This window comes from Manis javanica, chromosome 3 (genome assembly GCF_040802235.1).
Source record: "Manis javanica isolate MJ-LG chromosome 3, MJ_LKY, whole genome shotgun sequence".
Lineage (NCBI taxonomy): Eukaryota > Metazoa > Chordata > Mammalia > Pholidota > Manidae > Manis > Manis javanica.
In genome coordinates this window covers 145538928-145560720 of record NC_133158.1, presented here as the reverse complement: position 1 = coordinate 145560720, position 21793 = coordinate 145538928, and the positions used below count along the sequence as shown (strand labels likewise).

General features: G+C 33.2%; 1 protein-coding gene across 1 annotated transcript in view; it reads left to right on the top strand.

The window, feature by feature from the left end:
* The window catches only part of RSRC1 (arginine and serine rich coiled-coil 1), a 441266-nt gene that overhangs the window by 273280 nt on the left and 146193 nt on the right, over positions 1-21793 (top strand). Inside the window, exon 9 of the mRNA XM_036997926.2 lies at positions 1839-1890. Within this exon, the coding sequence (XP_036853821.1) occupies positions 1839-1890 (52 nt within the window). The remainder of the gene's footprint in view (positions 1-1838; positions 1891-21793) is intronic.

Genomic DNA, 21793 nt, shown 5'->3' with positions numbered 1-21793 from the left:
AACTTCGCAAACGCTCAAGGTAGGCAAGCAGGGGAGAGAGAGGCTTTTATTTAGAGGTAAAGCAAGAGGACAGAGCTCCCGACACATGCGGGGGGTGGTGAGGCAAGAGAGTCCATGGCTCAGCTTTGTCTAGGGGTTTATATTTTATTTTAAACTGAGTTGCCTATTTCTTCACTGGTTCCCACCTGAGTGCTGTCTTTTGTTTTAACCAATCCCACTGAAGATTGCCTATATTCCTAATTTGGTATTTCTATCCTAAAGAATTTGTGTGACTCTAACTTTGCCTAATGTTTAACACAGGAGTTTTGGTAGGAATTTCTTTGCACATTGCTACATTGTTCTGACCATAATTATCCTGTTCTGCTTCTGGAGGCCCTCACTCTACTCTTGTCTAAACCCACTGATGCCTATCTCAACAGGGATATGCAAACTTTTCTTTAGAGGCCCAGATAGTAAATATTTTAGGCTTTGCTAGCCCTAAGTTTCCTGCCACAAATAATTAACTCTGTTGTTGTTGAATTGAGCACAAAAGCAACTGACAGTATATAAAAGACACTTGCCATCTCGCCTTCCATGGACCACTCTCCCACCCTGTTTCTTACAGTTTATTCAGAAGCATTATTCAGATTCTTACCATATGAGTTCACTTACTTGTGGAATTTAAAAACAAAACAAAATTAACAAAACAGCGGTAGACTCAGAGACACTGAGAAGTGACTGGTGGTTACCATGCTGGAGGGGAAGGTAAGGGGGATAAGAGGGCACAAAACTCTCAATTGTGATATAAATTGGTCACAGGGTGACAGCTAGTAACTGTACTAGTTGGGGTGAGGATTTAAAAATGTGGGTAACTGTTGAACCACTGTGTTGTATACTTGAAACCAATGTAAGATTGTATATCAACTATACATCAATAAAAAAATTCTTAAAATTTTCTGAGCACAACCTCTTCTTTCTATATTCAATTATCTCATTATTTTCATTCAAGCTGTTTCTTTCACAAGTAGCAAAATTCAAAAATATCATGTAAAATATTAATTTTCAAATGATGATATCATATATTAACATGAAGTTATTTAGTCACCTGCTTCCATCTTTATAAATGTATTGTGAAGTCTTAAGTGTTAAAAACTTTCGTAAGTTTTAAAAAACAGGCCTTTCATAAAAATCATGATACAGTCCATATTATAGTTTGGATACTGTTAACACATTATTCAAAAGTCTCAGCATAAGGTCACTGTTAGGAAAGTAGATTAGGTTCAGTATTTCAACCGAAATAAATCAAGGTTCACTAAGAGAATAATTTTAAAACTATAGTAAGAACTGAAAGCACTACTCATATTTGTGTCCTTTATCACAATCACCTTTCATAAAGTTAGGAAAGCTAGAAGTACTTGGTTTTAGGGTAAGAGTTAGCTGAGGTATTGGACTTCAGGTTGCTGTTTAAATTCTAATAGGTCACTTTGCATGTTTTTATATGCAAAGAAATAATACAACTTGAGACTATGTTGTTAAATATGTGGGTTTTGCTTCATTATTAAATTGCATTTATTTTGGCTATTGCTGATAGGTATATTTTGGGTACTATACAAAAGTTTTACCAGTTTAAAAAAAAAAAGAAAACTTCATTCTTGCATAATGAAAAGTGTGATTTGACTTCCAAGGTGAGAGTAGATTGCTCTGTGGAGCTGCTGTGGTGGAATTTTGTTAAGGTATGGATGAATATTAATACTAATTATGATTAAGTTCTCTAAATTTTCTGATACATAACAATGCATTAATTTCAAGCTCCAACTATTATAACTGACCTGTAAATATCTTTTATGATTGATTTTTAGCCACCAGCGGAACAGGCCAAAGCCAGACTACAGCTGGTTCTTGAAGCTGCTGGTAAGTGTTAATAATTAACTTTATTTAAATGAAAAAGTGCTAAATAAATCCTAGCATACTTGCAGGTGAATCAAAGAGAGAAACACCTATTTTCATATATCATAAATTTATGAGATCTAGATTATATATATGCCATATTTTACCTGAAATGTTTATTGCTACAATATAATGCTGAAATGTCATTATGTACCTTTGTACTTCTAAAATTGGCTTCAATTTTAGTTTTAATTTTGATGTATCTGATTTATTGACTTCTTTCTTTTATGGACTCTGCTTTTGGTGGCACATTAGATTTTCTACATTTTATGTTTAAGACTATGATCTATTATGATATAAATTGTATATAAGTTGTATATTTTAGATCAAGGTTTTCATAAGTACATAAGGACTGAGATAAATGTCATTTAATAATTCCTCCAATTACATTGGACTAACTCATTGAACTCTTTTGTTGGACTAATCTTAAAATACTGTATGTTTAAAAAAACACTGTATGTTTTATTTCTCAATAATGAGAATGCAATAGTACAATAATGTTATAACTTTGACTTTAGACATAGTACCCAGAGCCATATAGACATTACTTTAACTTTTTAAAAGCATAAAAGTTCCATGTTATCTCTTCTCAGTAGTGACTCTTAATGCTCTTCAAATTGTATGCAACTTATTCAAATAAAAAATTGCCAAGTTTAAACATGAGATGGGGTAGAATATCACCAAATTTATTTCTGAAATTTGTTTATTTAAAGATCTGTAAAGAGTTCATAATTTCCAATTGGAAAATGAAAATTCTTTTTTAACATCAAAAGTAATTTCAGATAACTAAATGATAGTAGCAATATTTTTAGTATTCATCAGTTGAAAAAATACATACATGCATGTTGATTCAGGGATTTCTTGCATTAGCTTCTTGTATTTTCACCCAAAGTGTCCACATTCTAAAGATTGGTAATGCCAGTATAAATGACATACAAACTTAATAAATAACAGAAGTAACTTGCTATATAGGGATAAAAATTGATAAATATTTTGACTGAGTCTCCATACCCTTCCATATTACTTTAAATGGACACATATTTTGTGCATTAATCTAACTCATTTTATCTTTGATTATGTAGAAAATGTGATGTATTAAAATTTTGCTTGCTATTGGGTTTTTCATATTTTGCTATAGGTTTTTCATATAGTGTATACTATGCTATTTTTATAGGATAAAAAATATATATTTATATGGTAGGATAAATATATTTATTTATATGTAGCTATATATTTGTAAATATGCATTAAATATATATAAATGTATAAGTATTTATCTACAATATAAATATGCTTTTAAATTTATATTTACAAATATGCATAAATATTTAATATATAAATATTTTATTATATAATTTATACTATAGGATAAAACTAGTTAATATGATTCTCTATCATTGCATAATATACATTCATTCTTCAGTGACATTTTGCTTTGAAAAAATATTTCCAGTTCCCTATTTGAGTACTGACAAACTCTTGTTTTAAAGGAAAATATTTACAGTTGCTTGGTTCAGAAAATATTTATTTCTATTAACACAGCTATGCAAAATTGCCTTTCATAGTTTTATACAGTTTTATCTTTTAATATTACTTTGAAGCTTAGTTTAAAATAGCTCTGACAGACCAAACTGTACAATATAACTTGCTTATATCATGCCCAGCTATAACCTCTTATATTTTAACATCATTCTAAATTACATAGAATGTCAAATTAAAGAACTGGGTTCTGTTAATTTGAGAAACATGTAAGGTATTATGACAACTTTCAAATTAGAAAGATTCTGTAGGCCTGGGTAAGCAAATGATGAACCTTAGCTAGATACAGCACTATTTATTTAATAATTTTCTCCTTATTGAACATTTGTTTTTTCCATCTTTTCCTTCTTGTCAGTAATACTGTGATGCACATTTGTTACAACCTGCTCTTCCCACATTTTAGATTATTTTCTTGGGACTGATTACTATAGAAATGAGTTTATGAAGTTGGAGGCTTTTAGTTTTTAGAGACCTTTTATTTTTATACATTTTTGCTGAATTGCTTTACAAATGGACTGTGCTACTCTTCATTGCCACCATTTTTACCAGACGTTGCTTTTTGATGCTAGTTCCATGAATACATGATGTAACATACTACATCCCTTTGAAAAACATCCAGTACTGCTTTTCATGAGAACTGGTGACCTAGGAGAAAGGAAGCAGATGAATGGATAGAGAAGTGCACAGGCAAATGTAGAACTTTCTGTCAAGGTTTTAGATCTCCATTTCAGTGATGTAGTCAAGCTGTTCATTGTATTATTAAGAGTAAACAAGCAAAATTAAGGAGGGAAGAATGAAAGGAACTTGAGCTCAGTCTGGAAGGCTTGCAGTTAAAGTCTAGCCTAGTCCTAAGGTTGAACTAGCACCCATTCTGTAACACCAGAGTTTACTTGACTTCCCAGGGAAAACACCCTTGCTTTGGGGGCCTTAAAATTAGGTATGGGGAAAGTCTTAAGGCTGTATGTTAGGTTCTTAGAATTTATTAGAGACAGGGTTTATTTCAGTCTTATATTTGACATAACCTAGTAGATAGGGTTCATATATAGAAATCCTGCTAATTTGAATTAGTCTTTTACTCTGTGGGTCCTAGAAGAAAGTTTTATATATAACCATTGCTTTGTTATTGACTTATTAAGGAATGTTAACAATGTTATTGGTTTGGAATTAAAATATATTTAGAACATTCAGCAGTTGTGATGATGATTAGTATTATTAGCTTTCCTTCTCCCTCTTCCCCTCTCCAAACACTTCAAGACGCTTTCAAAATTTCCACCCATCTGACCATTCCAGCACATAATCCTCTTCTCCTTTGAATTCTTTTTGTCCTTTTTTGTTCACACCATTTATGCTGATATTCACAGACTGTTGATATTAATATGTAATTGTTTTGTGAGTGTTGGACTTATTTTCCCAATGAATTATAGTAAACATCTGAAGGTCAGGAACCATATCTAATACTTTTACATCTTTCCCAGCAGTCTTAACAGCACCGAGAGTGAGTGGAACTATACAAAATAGGACTCCAGCTATTAATCATGGGTCAGTAAATCATTGTGGAGAAACAAATTACCTAGATAACTTAAAATTAAACTTTTAAATGCCGATGTGCTCATTTTAACCACTGTTTGTTGGATTTTTAAAATAAATATACTAATGATTTCCATGGCTTCAAAAGTTGAAGACATATGACAATAATCTGAGTTTTTAATCTTAGACTGTAAGGTAGTGCATGACAGAAAAGGTAATGAAACATGACTATCACACATAAGGAAGAAAGAAGATAATGAGTTTACCTAAAGACTTATCTCCATCACTGTTGCTCTCACTGTTTTTGATTTTGTTAGCAACATTCCAAATTTTACTTGGGTTTTCCACAGAACACATTATCATCTTGTGCCAAGTGTGTTCATAGGTCCAAAAAAGAATTTAGAGGAGAGATTTTTCCAAAACATACATGTTTTTCACCAGCATGAAAAAATAAAACATTTTTCTCTAAAGACAGTTTTCTCTAAAATCTCCTTAATGTTTTACTTCTAATAGAAATATTGACACGTGCAAGCTTTAGAATTATATCTCTGATGTTATAAGAAATGGACATTTCTTTTAGTGCACATATGGTAAATCACCTTTATCATAAAACCTCTGGTAATATCTACCACCCTTTTCTGAGTAATATCTACCACCCTTTGTGTTGTGCTTTATAGTTTCAAAGCACTTTCATAAATCTTTTATCATTTGACTCACACCACAGCATGGAGAGCTAATTAACTCCATTTTACAAATATCCTGAAAGCTTAAACAATTTATAGAAGATCATATAGTTAATAAGTTGCAAAACCAGGTCTCAAATCCAATGATTTCTGACTCTTCAGCTATTTCTATCCATATGGTAAATCCGTGAATTATGTTGGGCAGAAAGAAGGTTGATAGAAAATATTACCAAGTACATACCTTGTTCTCTTATGCATAATGCTACAATTACCTCACAATAAAATAATTTCTATCCTTAAGCAAGCCTTTGATTCTGAAATGAGTTTTTCTAATTGATAATAGAAAAGGATTCAAGTTTCAGACAAAAATGAATGTTCTTTTCCTTAACTATTAGAATGCTTAATAATAACTAAGTTTCTGATAACTTTGAAATATCTAGGGTAATGTTTTATGATCACCAATATTTTTGTCTTCAAGCTAACTAGGAACACATATTTCAGTGACCCTTGCTAAAATAGAAGCTAGTTAAGAATTGTAAAATACAGATGAGGTACATACACATACATACTATATACAGGTAAGAAGCTGTGCTTAGGAATATGCTTGACCATAAGTGCCTCACTCTATTCCTGTTCTTCTGCAACATGTTAAACTTAGATTTTATTTTATTCATTTCCTATTAAGTATCTAGAAACCAAGTCCTGGCCTTTTCTCTTCATAGCCATGTGAACTTGGAAGTGTCAATACTTCCCTGAAGTATAGTCTAGCTTTAAGTATTTGTGATTCTGAGAATTTGTAAATGAGATTGCCATGACTATGTTGTACTATTTCTAGGGAGCATAGAAAGCCATTCTGCTACCCTGATTTAAAGTTGACAGAGGTTTTGCTCTGTAGGTTTCTGGCCACTGGTCTATGGCTCCATGAGATACACTGACTTTTAGGGCAAACCTAAAATACAGACCAAGTGATTGAAAAGTTAATTTTTGTTTCATATAAATAAACAGTTTTCAAACCAGTTATTTTATCATGTAAGCTTCTGCTTAATTGTGTGTTTGTTTTCTATCTGGCTTCACTAATTTTGTGAGCTTGGCCAGATCTTTTCCCCTTTACTCTCCTTTAGTTTCCTCATCTATAAAATGAAGATATTAATAGTAATTTTAATTAATTATTAAAACTCATGGGGTTGTTATGGAGTTTAAATGTGTTAATATTTGTAAAACATTTGGAACAGTACCTGATACATGGTAAGTATTCAGTGAATGTTTACAATTAGTATAGAAAGCAATATTACTATGGTGGTTAAGTTCTCAAGTCAGATGGCCTGCCATTTCCAACTCCATTGTTCAGTGCTATGGGAAAGTTCTTAAAACTTGCTGAACCTAAGTTTTTTCATTTATGAAATGGGAATAATAATATGTACCTTTAGAGTTTTTATGAGAACAAAATGTATAGAATAAAGTGTTCAGAACAGCAGCTTACACATAACTGAGTATTCTATAAACCTTAGATAGTAGAAGTAGTTTTTTTATGGCATCACTGAAGTGGCTTTATGAGGTAATTAAAGAAGAGACACTGAGCCAAACTTCCTTATACCAGTTAGAAGAAGTTATCAAGAATTAAGGATAGTGTTTTTCAAAAGAAACCGATGAATAAAATAGCTTAATTGACTTGCACATTGCTTAAAACTTTTTTCACGCAATATGATTTCTGCAAATTCAGAAATTCTACATAAAATTTAGTAGCTTTAATGCAAAAATCAAATGGATACTGTTAGTTTAACTTCTAGTTTCTAATGACGAACATGATTTTTGGCTTTGTATTAATCCAAAAGATACAGTAGTGCCTCTTAAAGAGAATCATTAAGTAATTTGCTTTTTAAAATTTTAAGTTACTTGTTTAAAAATCAGTTACAATTATACCTGAATGACTATTATTTATTCCTAGTAATATTTAGTAAAAAGAAAGCTGTCAGCTAGAGACTAACAGTATCACAGCAACTTGCCATGTTTGAGCAGATGTTAAGCAGACAGTAGTTGAATGTTAATTTTGAGAGAGTGGTATGTTTAAGCCTAGCTGAAGTATGTTGCATGTGGCCTTTCTAGACTCGAGTACAATGCTGGATCTCTGGGGAGAATTTTAAAATTAAACCTCTTTCTTTTGGGTCCTCTATATGGACTCTCTCAAGTCTGTATAAAGCAGATCATCCCTAGGCTAAAGCCCTTCAGCTTTTGTTATTGGACTCTGTAGACCTGTAATTAGGCCTCCTGGCAGGCCATGCAGGCCAGTTAATGGTCATATGGAGTTTCTGTGAGGCAGACTGCCTTTGTATAAATCCTGGGTAGGAATACGTTTACGGGTCACTTCCTACCAGGACCATGCTTTGTCCTTATGCCCTGCAGGCTGACAGGGAGCAGGTTCCCTTGACCATGGACTGTTCAGTTTGCAACTCAAAATGTACTCTGTTAATCCCCAGTGTAAACAGAGGATTTAGAAGGGCTTCTGTCACTTACAGTTGCCAATTCACTTGGGTGTCTGTGAATTTATTTTTCCCCAGACTTCATTATCAAAAGACTGACAAGTATATAAGATTTGGATGTTTGTTTATATATCAAGTATGAAGTTTCTTTTTCAGTCATTTTAGGATTATTGCAAATAGTTTATCTAAAATAGAATTACGCTATGAGGTTTTTAAAATTAATTGCCCTTTAGTAGTTCTTAATTTAAGCTATTAAAATTCTGGAGTAATAGCCAACCTTTTCCTATAAAGAAAATTACAAGTCTGGTTTTTTTAGTGAGGAATAAAATACTACTGTGTAAAGAAAGTTACCAAAAAGTTATTAATGTAGATTTCAGGTAAGTCAAAGAAATAATTAATTCAAAACTCTTCTATCTATATATTTTGTGGTAAGTAAAAAGTTCCATTTCAGTGTAACTGAGAGTTTTTGAAAAGGAGAAAAGAAAAATCAGTACATAAATGCTTAATAAAAATGCATTTAATAAATACTTAAAATAGAGTACCATTTATTGAGCACCTACTATGTGGCAGGCACTTTTATACATTTTCACATATTACTTTAAGTAATTCACCTGTTTTCTGGCCAAGCAAAATGTTTGGATTTTAAGAAACTTATGATTGAGATTTCTTTTGCTTTTCTATTGTATTTAATCCTTTACTTCATTATGGTTTTCCCTTTGCTTCTCAGATTATATTAAGATTTGATTCTAAAATGTGTCAGTTCTGAGTATGCCCTGCAGAGAATTGTCACCTATTTTCCTATGAGCCAGTTTTCTTTTCAGGAGAAATCAAATGATGAATACTTTCCCAGGTCTCATCTAGTAAATCAGTGCTCAGTATTTTGCATTTTGTGATGTAAAAATGGTTCATGGCAGATGTGGCTGAAAAGACCACATACGTAGACTGTATGATTTTAGTCTGGTGGAACTAATAGGATCACTCATTACATTTTAGACCCTGGGGTTTCTTTTTTCTTTCATAATAATAATAAAAAAAAAAACCTGTTTAAATAGAGTAGCCCTTTTTGTGTGTGAGTACAGTGTCTTCCCCTGAATTTACAAAGAGTTGAGGATAACAAATCAACAAATAATCCTCTCTTGCTTCCAAAAAAATATTTTATTAATGTTTATTTAGTGTTTATTTTTTAGTTGTCTTGTCATCCCATAAAAGTTAAGATATTGTTCAATTTTTAATAGATTTCTTTCCATTTTATTTAGCAAACCTAGAAAAGATGTGTTCCTTAGAGAATTTAAGACCTGTGAATTAAATTTAGTTAATAAAAACAAATCCTGCAAATATTATAATAACTAATGGCAACAAAAAGGCATTATAGGGTAGGAATTCTTGGTGTTCACTTAACAACTAGGAGAATCATAACATAGTCTGTTTTTCTTTTTTAATGTATACAATTTATCTATTGAAACAGAAAAATTTGTGATCTATTTTATAATTCAAGAAAGAGAGGCCCCTGATCAGTGTGAAGGATCTGATCCTATTTTAAACTAAAAGCTAATATTTACATTGAAAAGTTTCCTGGGTGATATATATCAAAATTCTAATAGTGGTTATTTTCCTTAGGTGGTGGGATTTAAGGTCATTAAAATTTTTTTTGGCTTATCTTTATTTTCTGACTGTCTGTAATCATGAAGAGAACCTTGGAGTGGTATAGAAAAGGTTTTATTAAACATAATAAATTCCCCAATATTTAGAATGAAATTCTATGAGTTTTGATAAATGTACACAATGCGTACCTTTCATCAAAATTTTTTATAAAGAACATTTACATTACTCCTTGAAGTCAGTTCTCTCTCCCCATCTCACACCTTAGCAACCAAGAATCTGCTTTATGTCACTGAAGTTTTGCTATTTTCAGAATGCCACATAAATGGTATCACACAGTATGTAGACGTCTGTGTCTGTATCTTTTACTTGGCGTAAAACTTTTCATATTTGTCCTCTTTGTGAACATCACTTCTTTTTTATTGTTGAATTGTATTCCATTGTATGGTTAGACCAGTGTGTTTATTCATTCAGCAGTTTGTGGACCAGTGGGTTAATTACAGTTTATGGTTTTTATGAGTAAAATTTACAAGAACAGTTTGTATACAAGTCTGTTAACATATGTTTTTTATTTCTCTTGTATAGTTAGGAATGGGATTGGTTGGTTAAATAATTTATATAGTTTTAATGTTATAAGAAACTGCCAAACTGTTTTACAAAGTGGCCATGCCATTTTGTGTTTCTATAAGCAATGTATAAAAGTCCTGTTTGTCCCACATCTTTGACGTCACTTCGTGTTGTCAGCTTTCCATTCCATTGAATGTATAGTGTTTCATTTGACTTTAATGTGCATTCCTGTGATGACTGATGAGGTTGAGCATCTTTCCATGCAGTCACTCATCATCTGTATGCTTTTGTGATGTATCTTCCGCCATCTGATACCCATATTTAAAGCAATTGTTTGTATTATTGATGCAAAGTGTTATATATACATATATTCTAAATTCAAAACTAATACTTACTTTATAAATACTTTCACCTTGTCCATGCCTTGCTTATTTTCTAACCAACAGTTTTTTAAAAAATTTAATGCTTTATGTATAGTAAAATACACCCTTTTTGGTGACAGTTCTTTGGTTTTTGACAAAAGCCATCAATTGTGTAACTGTACCTAGAATCAAGATGTAGAACAATTCAATCATCCCTCAAAATTTTCCCATTCCCCTTTTTCATGAACCCCTCCAACTATCCTAGTTCCTGGAAATAACCGATATATTTTTTGTCCCTACACTTTGACTTTTCCAATATACTCTATACACTGACCCTTAAACAGCTGGAGGTGATGGGCACTGACCCCCTGCACAGTCAAAAATCATGTTTAACTTTTGACTCCCCAAAAACTTAACTACCAATAGCCTACTCTTGACCAGAAGCATTCCCAATAATATAAACAGTTTATTAAAATATATTTTGTGTGTTGGATGTATTATATACTATATTCTTACAAGAAAGTAAGCTATGGAAAAGATGACATTTTTTCAAATTGTTGCATATATCCAAGAAATTTTCTAATACATTTATTGAAAAAAATCCACATAAAGTGGACCCATGCTGTTCAAAACCCATGTTGTTCAAAGGTCAACTATAAATGGAATCATATAGTATGTAGCTTTTTGAGTCTGGCTTCTTTGAACTAGCATATTCCTTTTGAGATTTATCCATGTTGTTGCATGGATCAGTAGTTTATTCCTGTTTATTACTGAGGAGTATTCCATTTTGTGGGTTAATTAACTGAAGGATGTGTAGGATGTTTCCAGGTTTGGTCAGTTATGAATTAAACCATCACAACATTCTTTGTGTTTTTTTTTTTTTTTTTTTGTGGACCTAAGTTTTTGTTCCACTTGGGTAAATACCTAGGTATGGGATTGCTAGATAATATGATAATTTAATGTTTAACTTTATGAGAAACTGCAAATTGTTTTCCAAAGTGGCTGGACCATTTTATGTTCCTAACAGCGATGTAAGAGAAATCAGTGGTTCAACATCCTTGTCAGTACTTGGTGTTACTGGTTTCTGTTTTACTTTCGTCATTCTGGTGGGTGTGTAGATGTATCTCATCTGGATCTTAATCTGAACATCCCTTATAGTGAATGTTGTTGACCATCTCCTCATGTGTGCTTATTTGCTATCACAGATCCTCTTTTCCATTTTTAAAAATTGGGTTATTTGCTTTCCAGTTGATGAATTTTGAGAGTTATGTATATTTTGGATAAAAGTTCTTTATCAGATATGTGATTTGCAAATTTTTTTCTACATTTTATGGCATGTTTAAATTCACTTAACATTTTCTTTTGAAGAGACAAATTTAATGTGTTGAAATCCAATTTATCAGTTTTTTTCTTTTATGTGTTGTGCTTTAACTGTTATATATAAGAAATTTTTGCTTAACCAGAGAACACAGATTTACTTCTGTGTTTTCTAATAGAATTATTACTAGGTTTTACATATAGCTCAATGGCCCATTTTAAACTCATTTTTACATACGGTGTGAATTATGGGTTGAGGTTCTTTCTTTGCATATGGATATCTGATTGTCCCAGTATCATTTGTTGAAAAGATAAGTTTCCTTCCACTGAATTATCTTTGTATCTTTGTAAAATGTTAATTGACCACATATGAGGAGGTTTATTCTGTCCCATTGATCTGTCCATCTGTCCTTTTGCCAGCATCACACTGCCATGATTATTGTAGCTCTGTAGTAAGTCTTGAAATCAGTTAGTGAGTCCTCTAACTTTTTTCAGGATGTTTTAGATACTCTAATTCTTTTCCCTTTTTATGTAAATTTTAGAACTAACTTGCTGATTTCAAAAAAAACAACCCAGCTTTTAGTAGGGTTATGTGGACTTTACAAAGCAACTTGGAAAGAATTGACATCTTAACATTATTGAATCTTCCATCCATGAACAATATATCACTGTCCATTTCCAGTTCTTTGACTTCTTTTATCAGAGTTTTGTATATATATCTTGTATATATTTTGCTAGATTCATTCCTAAGCATTTTGTGTTTTGGGATACCCACTGTAAATATCAGATTTTTAAAGCTTCGATTTCCAGTTGTCCATTGATAGTATGGAGAACTACAATTATATTATGAATACTAAAATTTATATCCTACAATTTTGTTACACTCAGAGATGATTAGTTTTTTTAAAAGATACTTTAGAATTTTTTACATAGCCTATCAATGTGCAAGGCATTAATTTTTTTTAAAAAAACCTGTTGCTTAGAAAATAAGCAAGGCACGGACAAGGAGAAAGTATCTCTGGCACTCTGTCCTCCTAACTTTAGGTATCTTTGGTCTCCAGCACTTGCAGTTCCATCTCCTCATTTCTGGTCTCCTCGGAGATTCCACTAGGTTCCACCTGGGTTTTCTATCCATGCACCAGGGGCAGAAACTCAAGATGGCTGTCCCAGTCTTAGGGCTCTCCTCTCTTGTCTCCCATCTTAAGGGATTATTCTTCATTGTCTGGTGTCCGCTGTTCTGACAGTTCTCCTTTCCCTCCACCCTCTCTCCTCTCTGTCTTTCATTTTTGTTTCTACACAGGAGGTTTAATCCAGGCAGTGTCTGTTACTCCATTATCTATTGGACATATTCCATGTGATTTCACTCCTTTTAAAATCTTTAAGACTTGTTTTCAGCCCAGGTATGGTGTATGTTGATGAATATACTGTGTGTTACTTGAAAGGAATGTGTATTCTACAATCGTTGGGATGTAAATCAATTAGGTCAAGGTTGATACCCTTCAGAATTTGTATCCTTTATCACTTTAAAGATGGTGTTCATTGTCTCTTGGCTTACGTTTTTCTAATGAAAAGCTCACAATCACTGGAGTCATTGTTTTCCTGGATATAATGTGTTAATTTTCTCTGATGGTTTTCAGTATTTTCTCTTTATCTGTGGGTTTCAGTAGTTTGATTATGATAAGACTTGACATGATTTTCCTCATGTTTTCTTGCTTGGGGTTCACTGATCTTATTCAAGGCACAGATTGATCGCCTCAAATTTGGGAAATTAGTTTGCCATAATTTCTTGAAATCTGTCTTATTCCATTTTCTGCTTTACATATGAGGCCTTTTGATACTTGCATTAAAGTCCCAAGTATTTCCTCCCCCTTTTCTCTTGCTCCTCTACCTTCTCCTCCACATCTTCCTCATCCTTCTTTTTAAAATCTTCTTATTTTGCCTGGAGTGCTCTTCTCTGAAATACCTACCTTTTTCAGACCTTTACTCACCTTTTTCACCATTACACCTTTTTCAGACCATTACTCAAATGTCAGCTAGCTAAATTGTACCTTCCCCCTACACACACACATACATCCTTGTCCCCTTTTTTTGCTTTATACTTTTTTAGCACTGTTACCAACTATAATTCACTTATTTTTTCATTATCTGTCTCTCACCATTAGAATATAAGCTGCATTAGGGCAAGGATTTTTGTCCATTTTGTTCATTCTTGTATCTAGCACTGAGACAAAGGCTACATACATTTTGTGTTCAATAAATTTTTGTTGGCCAAATGTATGAATGAATAATTGGCTTTACTTCAATGTTTCTCATTTCACTTTAGCTACTAAAAAGCTGGTCTTTTAAAATATTCATATTACTACTTCAGAACTGGATCAAACCCTTTCTATAAACCTAAAACACTTTGGTTTATAGAAGGCACAATTATATATATTATATTTCTAAAATATAATGTCACTTTTTTAAGAAGTTGAATGTCATAAGCTTCAAAAATATGAAATATCATGCCCTTATAAATAGCACAGGTATTTGTGCTGCTTTGTAATCGCTTTTGCTGAGTTAGTAATGACTTATGCTTATATAACAATTCCTGGTTTATAAGCATTTTGCTTGTTATTCAGTGTTATTTTATTAATCTTCTCTGACTTGAGCCTGAAAGATGCCAGGCATTGTACTTTTATCTTTACATGTATTGTTGTGTAAATAATTACATAATTTTGAAGATTTTTAAAAGTACATGTGATGGCTATTCTACTGGAAAAGTTGTGGGAAAATACACCTTGAAGACTCTTTTAAAATTTCAGGCACCTGTAGTATATGTAATGCTTGTATATGTTGAGGGAATTATGTATGTTCCTTACTGTACAATTATTGTCAAACTTAGTAGCATGTATATTCTGAAAATATGTTTTCCCCCCTTAATATAGCATCATTTTTCTAAATTGGAGATTAAATTTTACTCTGTACACTGAAAACCCTTAATAATCAAATCAGACAAGAAATGCTCAGGGTGGGTGTCACGAAAATGGTAAAATGTTTTCAAGTTGAATATGTTTATGGAATCAAAAATGTAACAAGCTATTTGAATCTTTTCCCCTCCAGCTTTATTGAGATATAATTGACATATAGCACTTATATCATTAGAAAGTATACAACATAATGGCTTGATAATATGTTTTGAAGTGATTACCATAATAGTGCTAGTTAATACTGCCATCACCTCACATAATTGCCTTTTTGTGTATATGGTGAAAACATTTAAGATTTACTCTCTTAGCAACTTTTGAATACATAATACAATGCTGTTAACTGTAGTCACTGTGCTGTACATTTCCCAGAACTTAGTCATCTTACTTACTAGAAGTTTGTGCCCTTCGACCAACATCTCCCTATTTCCCCCACCCCCAAGCCACTGGAAACCACCATTCTACTTTTCATTTCTATGAGTTTGACTTTTTTAAAAAGGTTCCATACATAAGTGACATCATACTGTATTTGTCTTTGTCTGAATTATTTCACTCAGCATAATGCCCTCAAGCTCCATCCACTTTGTCACAAATGGCAGGATTTCCGTCTTTCTCATGGCTGAATAATATACCATTGTATATTTATGCCATATCTTCCTTATTCATTCATCTATAAATGGACACTTAGATTGATTCCATATCTTGGCTCTTGTGAATAAAGCTGTGATGTACATGGGATTGTAGGTATCTTTTCAAGACCGTAATTTCATTTCCTTTGTGTAAATACCCAGAAGTGGTATTGCTGGATCATATGGTAGTTCTATTTTTAATTTTTTGAGTAACCTCTATACTGTTTTCTAAAGTGGCTGCACCAATTTATATTCCTACCAATAGTGCACAAGTTTCTCTTTTCTCCACATCGCTACCAATACTTATTATCTCTTGTCTTTTTGATGAAAGCCATTCTGGTAGGTATGAGGTGACATCTCACTGTGGTTTTGATTTGCATTTCCCTGGTGATCGGTGATGTTTAGCATTGTCTCATGTACCTCTTGGCCATTTGTATGTCTTCTTTGGAAAAATGTCTATTCAGATTCTCTGCCCATTTTTAAATTGGGAGTACTTGGATCTATTAGTTGGCCAGTACAGGAATATCTCTTTTTATTATTAATGTGCTTCCACTTTATTGCACTTTGCAGATACTGCATGTTTTACAAGTTAAAGGTTTGTGGCACACTTTATTGAGAAAGGCTATTAGTATATTTTCAACAGCATTTGCTCATTTCTTATCTCTGTGTTACATCTTGGTAATGCTCCCAATATTTTAGACTTATTCATTATTTGTACGTTCTTTTGATCTGTGATGATACAATTGTAATTGTTTTGGGGTGCCTTAAACTGCACCCATTTAAGACAACAAAATTAATAAATGTTGTGTGGGTTCTGACTGCTCCACCAATCAGCTATTCCCCATTTCTCTCCCTCTCCTTGGGCATCCTTGTCCCCTGAGACAAACAATATTGAAATTAGGCCAATTAATAACCCTACAGTAGCCTCTAATGTTCAGGTGAAAGGAAGAGTGGCACATGTCTCTCTTTAAATCGAAAGCTTAGTGAGGAAGGCATGATAAAACCCAACAAAGTCCAGAAGCTAGGCCTCTTGTACCAAACAGTCAAGTTATGAATGCAAAGGAAAAGTTCTTGAAGGAAATGAAAAGTGCTCCTCCAGTGAACACATGATTGTAAAAGAGAGAAACAGCCTTATTGTTGATATGGAGAAAGTTTTAATGGTCTGCATAGATTAAACCAGCCACAACATTCTCTTAAGCCAAAGCCTAATCCAGGGCAAAGCCCTAACTCTCCAGTTCTATGAAGGTTGAGAGGGGTGAGGGAGCTGCAGAAGAATAGCTGGGGGATAGCAGAGGTTGGTTCATGAAGTTTAAGAAAAGAAGATGTTTCCATAACATAAAAATGCATCAGCAGCAAGTGCTGATGGAGAATCTCCAGCAAGTTATCCAGAAGATCTAGCTAAAATAATTAAGAAGGCTACACTCAACAACAGATTTTCAGTATAGGTGAAACAGCTTTCTATTGAAAGAAGATGCTATCTAGGACTTTCATAGCTGGAGAGGAGAAGTCTGTCTGGCTTTAAAGCTTCACAGGGTGACTCTTGTTAGGGGCTAATAATGCAGCTGGTGACTTTGAGTTGAAGCCAATGTTCATTTACCATTCTGAAAATCCTAGGGCCCTCAAGAATTATGCTAAATCTACTCTGCCTGTGTTCTGTCAGTGGAATGATAAAACTTGGATGACAGCACATCTGTTTACAACATGGTTTACTGAATATTTCAAGTCCAATGTTGAGGTCTACTGCCCAGAAAAAAATTCCTTTCAAAATATTATTGCTTGTTAACAGTGTACCATGAGAGACAACCAAGAGCTATGATGGAGATGTACAGTGAGATTAATATTGTTTTCATGCCTGTTAATACAACATCTGTTATGCAGTCTATGGATCAAGGAATCACTTTGACTTACTTCAAGACTTAGTTTTAAGGAATACATTTCATAAGGCCATAGCTGTCATAGAGAGTAATTCCTCTGATGTATCTGGCAAAGTAAATTGAAAACCTTCTGGAAAGGATTCACCATTTCAGATGTCATTCAGAACATCCATGATTAATGGGAAAAGATCAAAATATATCAACATTAATGGGTTTGAAAGAAGTTGATTCTGACCCTTATGGATTACTTTGAGAGGTTCAAGATTTCATTGTTAGGAAGTAACTGCAGATATCATACAAACAGCAAAAGAACTAGAACTAGAAATAGAGCCTGACAGTGTGCCTGAATTGCTGCAATCTCATGATAAAACTTGAATGGATGAGGAGTTGCTTCCTATGGATGAGCGAAGTGGGTGGTTTCTTAAGATGGAATCTACTTCTGGTGAAGATACTATGAAGATTGCTGAAGTAATAACAAAGGATTTATAATATTACATAAACTTACTTGATAAAGGAGCAGCAGGGTTTGAGAGGATGGACTCCAATTTTGAAAGAAGTTCTATCATAGGTAAATGCTATCAAACAACATCAAATGCTTAAAGAAATCATTTGTGAAATGAAGACAATCAGTGTGACAATGAATCAAGTTTCATTGTTGTCTTATTTTAAGAAATTGCCACAGCCATACCAGCCTTCTGCACCCACCACCCTGATTAGTCAGTAGCCATCAACGTCAAGGCAAGATCCTCCAAGAGTAAAAAGATTACAACTTACTAAAAGTGTGGATGATGGTTAGCATTTTTTACCAAAAGTAATTTTTAATTAAGTTAGGTACATTGTTTTTTTAGACAGATATAATGCTATTGCATATGTAATAGACTACAGTATAGCATAAACATGACTTTTACTGGGAAACCAAAATATTCTTTTGATTGGCTTTATTACAATATTTGCTTTATTGCAGTGATCTGGATCGAACCCACAATATGTCTGAGGAATGCCTGTAATGGTTTACCTGAACTATTTTTCTACTTGAATCAAGATGCTGTCAAATTTTCTTCAAAAACAACATTTTGTACACTTAATAAAATTTTCTTCTCACACTAAGAGAATTCAGTAAGAAGGATTGAAAAATTAAAAATTATGAGAGTCACCCATCTGCAGTATGTTTACAATATAGAATAGATACTGTTTCTTTTACTTGTTTGTTACAACATTATACATTGTAAGCTGGTGGAGATGCTGTCCTTCGATACAGACTTCCTTTTCTAATCAGTAATCTCGAGGTAGATTTGCTTGTGTGCTATTCAAGAGAGAGGCAAAGAAAACCTCACCATCTTCAAAATGGCCGACAACCATGATGACTCATTTGTAGGGACATTAATCTGTATATAGGACATCTGAAATTATTTCTGCTTTATAAATAGTTCATGTCAATTTTTTATAATGATCAAGGTAATATATATTGCGTGTAAAAAATTATACTATTTTTCCATTGAACTTTAATATCCGTTTAGCTCCATTCAAACCATTGTTGGAATATTTATTAGGATTGTTTTAAATTTACAAATGGATTTAGAAAGAACTGACATTTTGATGATGTTGAGATATCCTATCTAAGTATGAGAAATGTCCTTCCATTGAATCAAGTCTACTTTTGTGGCTTTCAAGTATAATTTACAGTTTTTCTCATTTAAGTTTAACATTTTGTTATGTTTATTCCCTTGATACTATTGTAAAAGGGATATTCTCTACCATTACGCCATCCACTTACTATGTGTATATTTGAAGGTTATTAAACTTGGTGTATTTATTTAACTGCTACCTCAGTAAATTACTTTTCTAAGATTTTAACATTTATTCTCTTATGTGTTCAAATTTATTAACATATTATTACAAATAGAGAAAGAGAGTGTTTTACTTATCGTTTTCAAGTTTTTGTCTCTAATTTAGTACAATACTAAGTAGTAGTGAAGTAGGGTATATTTGCTTCAGTCTTGATGTTAGTGAAAATGCCTCTATTTTTTCCCCATTAAAAAAAATAGTGGCTTTACAACTAAGATATGTGTGTATGTGTGCATGTGTATAATTTAAATTATCCATTACAATTTTATTGAGGGTTTTTTCATATTAGTGGTGATGTTGAATCTTTTCAAAGTATTTTGAACATCTTTGAAGATAACCATATGATTTTTTTTATTAAGGTATCATTGATATACACTCTTATGAAGGTTTCACAAGAAAAACAATGTGGTTACTACATTCACCCTTATTATCGAGTCCCTGCCATACCCCATTGCAGTCACTGACAGTGTAGTAAGATGCCACAGAGTAACTACTTGTCTTCTCTGCTACACTGTCTTCCCCATGAGCCCCCAACACCATGTGCACTAATCATAATACCCTCAATCCCCTTCTCCCTCCCTCCCTCCCCACCCTCCTGCACCCTTCCCCATTGGTAACTGCTTCATCTTAATTTTTTTAAACTTTTTTTTATAAGACTTTCTTTTTTAGAGAAGTCTAAGTTTCACCCTAAAATTAAGGGGAAGGTACAGAGATTTCCCATATAACTCTGGCTCCCATATGGCTAGCATCCCCCATTATCAGTATTCCAACCAGAGTGGTACATTTGTTACTATCTAGGAATTTATACATTGATACACTGTAATCACTAGAAGACTACATTACAACTTTACTACACCCTTGGTGTTTACATATTCTGTGAGATTGGACAAATGTATATTTACCATTACAGAGTATTTTCACGGCCCAGAAATACTTTGTGCACCTCCTATTCATCCCTTCCCATAACCCCCAACCTCTGGCAACCAATGATATTTTTTTTTGTTACATACATGTATTTGATAAAAATAATCAAATTCATAAATAAAAGGTACTCGAAGAGAATAATTCAACTGAAAATAAATTCAACTTTGTGTATACAGAGAACACTCATTCTCAGTGCTGTCTTCCTTTCCCACAAGGTAATATATAATCAGTTTTTTCTTTATACTTCTGATACCCTTTTTTTTTTTTTGAGAGGACATCTCTCATATTTATTGATCAAATGGTTGTTAACAACAATAAAATTCTGTATAGGGGACTCAATGCACAATCATTAATCCACCCCCAGCCTAATTCTTATCAGTCTCCAGTCTTCTGAAGCATAACGAACAAGTTCTTACATGGTGAACAAATTCTTACATAATGAATAAGTTCTTACATGGTGAACAGTACAAGGGCAGTTATCACATAAACTTTCAGTTTTGATCACGCATTATGAACTATAAACAATCAGGTCAAATATGAATATTCATTTGATTTTTATACTTGATTTATATGTGGATCCTACATTTCTCCCTTTATTATTATTATTATTGTTATTTTTAATAAAATGCTGAAGTGGTAGGTAGATGCAAGATAAAGGTAGAAAACATAGTTTAGTGTTGTAAGAGAGCAAATGTAGATGATCAGGTGTGTGCCTGTAGACTATGTGTTAATCCAAGCTAGACAAGGACAATAAAACATCCACGGATGCAGAAGATTTCTCTCAAAACAGGGGGGGTGAGGTTCTAAGCCTCACCTCTGTTGATCCCCAATTTCTCACCTGATGGCCCACCTGCAACTGTGCCTGTCTTAGGTTGTTCCTCCCCTGAGGACTCTTACCCATCTCTGGCTAACCAGTCATCTTCCAGGGCCATACAGGGCAATATAAAGTTGGTAAGTGAGAGAGAAGCCATATTGTTTGAAAAGGTTAGCTTTTTACTTCTTTGCAGATTTATGCCCTGTGGCTTCTATGCCCAGCATTTGTCCTGAGGTATCTTTACCACTTGGAGGAATTATGATACTCGGTGAATTCAATATGAGGCACGAATTCTATTAAGGGTTGTAATTAGGAAGGAAGAAGAAAAGCTATAGAGGTAGCAGACGGAAGAAAACATGGGAAGATTGATTATTTCTTTGACATATCTTCTTGTAGAGTAACTTAAGCATGTATAGGTTTTAAACTACTAATTAAATTGCGCACACACATTAACATAATAGGAATACAGTTACATAACCAAAGCAGATCTATAATTACCAGCCATCTCCAGTGAAGCCAAGGAAACTAGTTAGGCACCCTACGCATTTGTGAAAATTTGTCTATGATATAATGGATATTGTCCAACTGTACTTGAACAGTCTGAGAGAAATCAGACAAATTAAAACACATTCCTGGGAACTGTTCACATCCCATATGTTCTTTAAACAGTAGATAGTCTGTAGTTGTAAGATTTTGGAGCGCTACAACTTGCACTTCTCCTAATTCTTGGTTGAGTTCCAACAG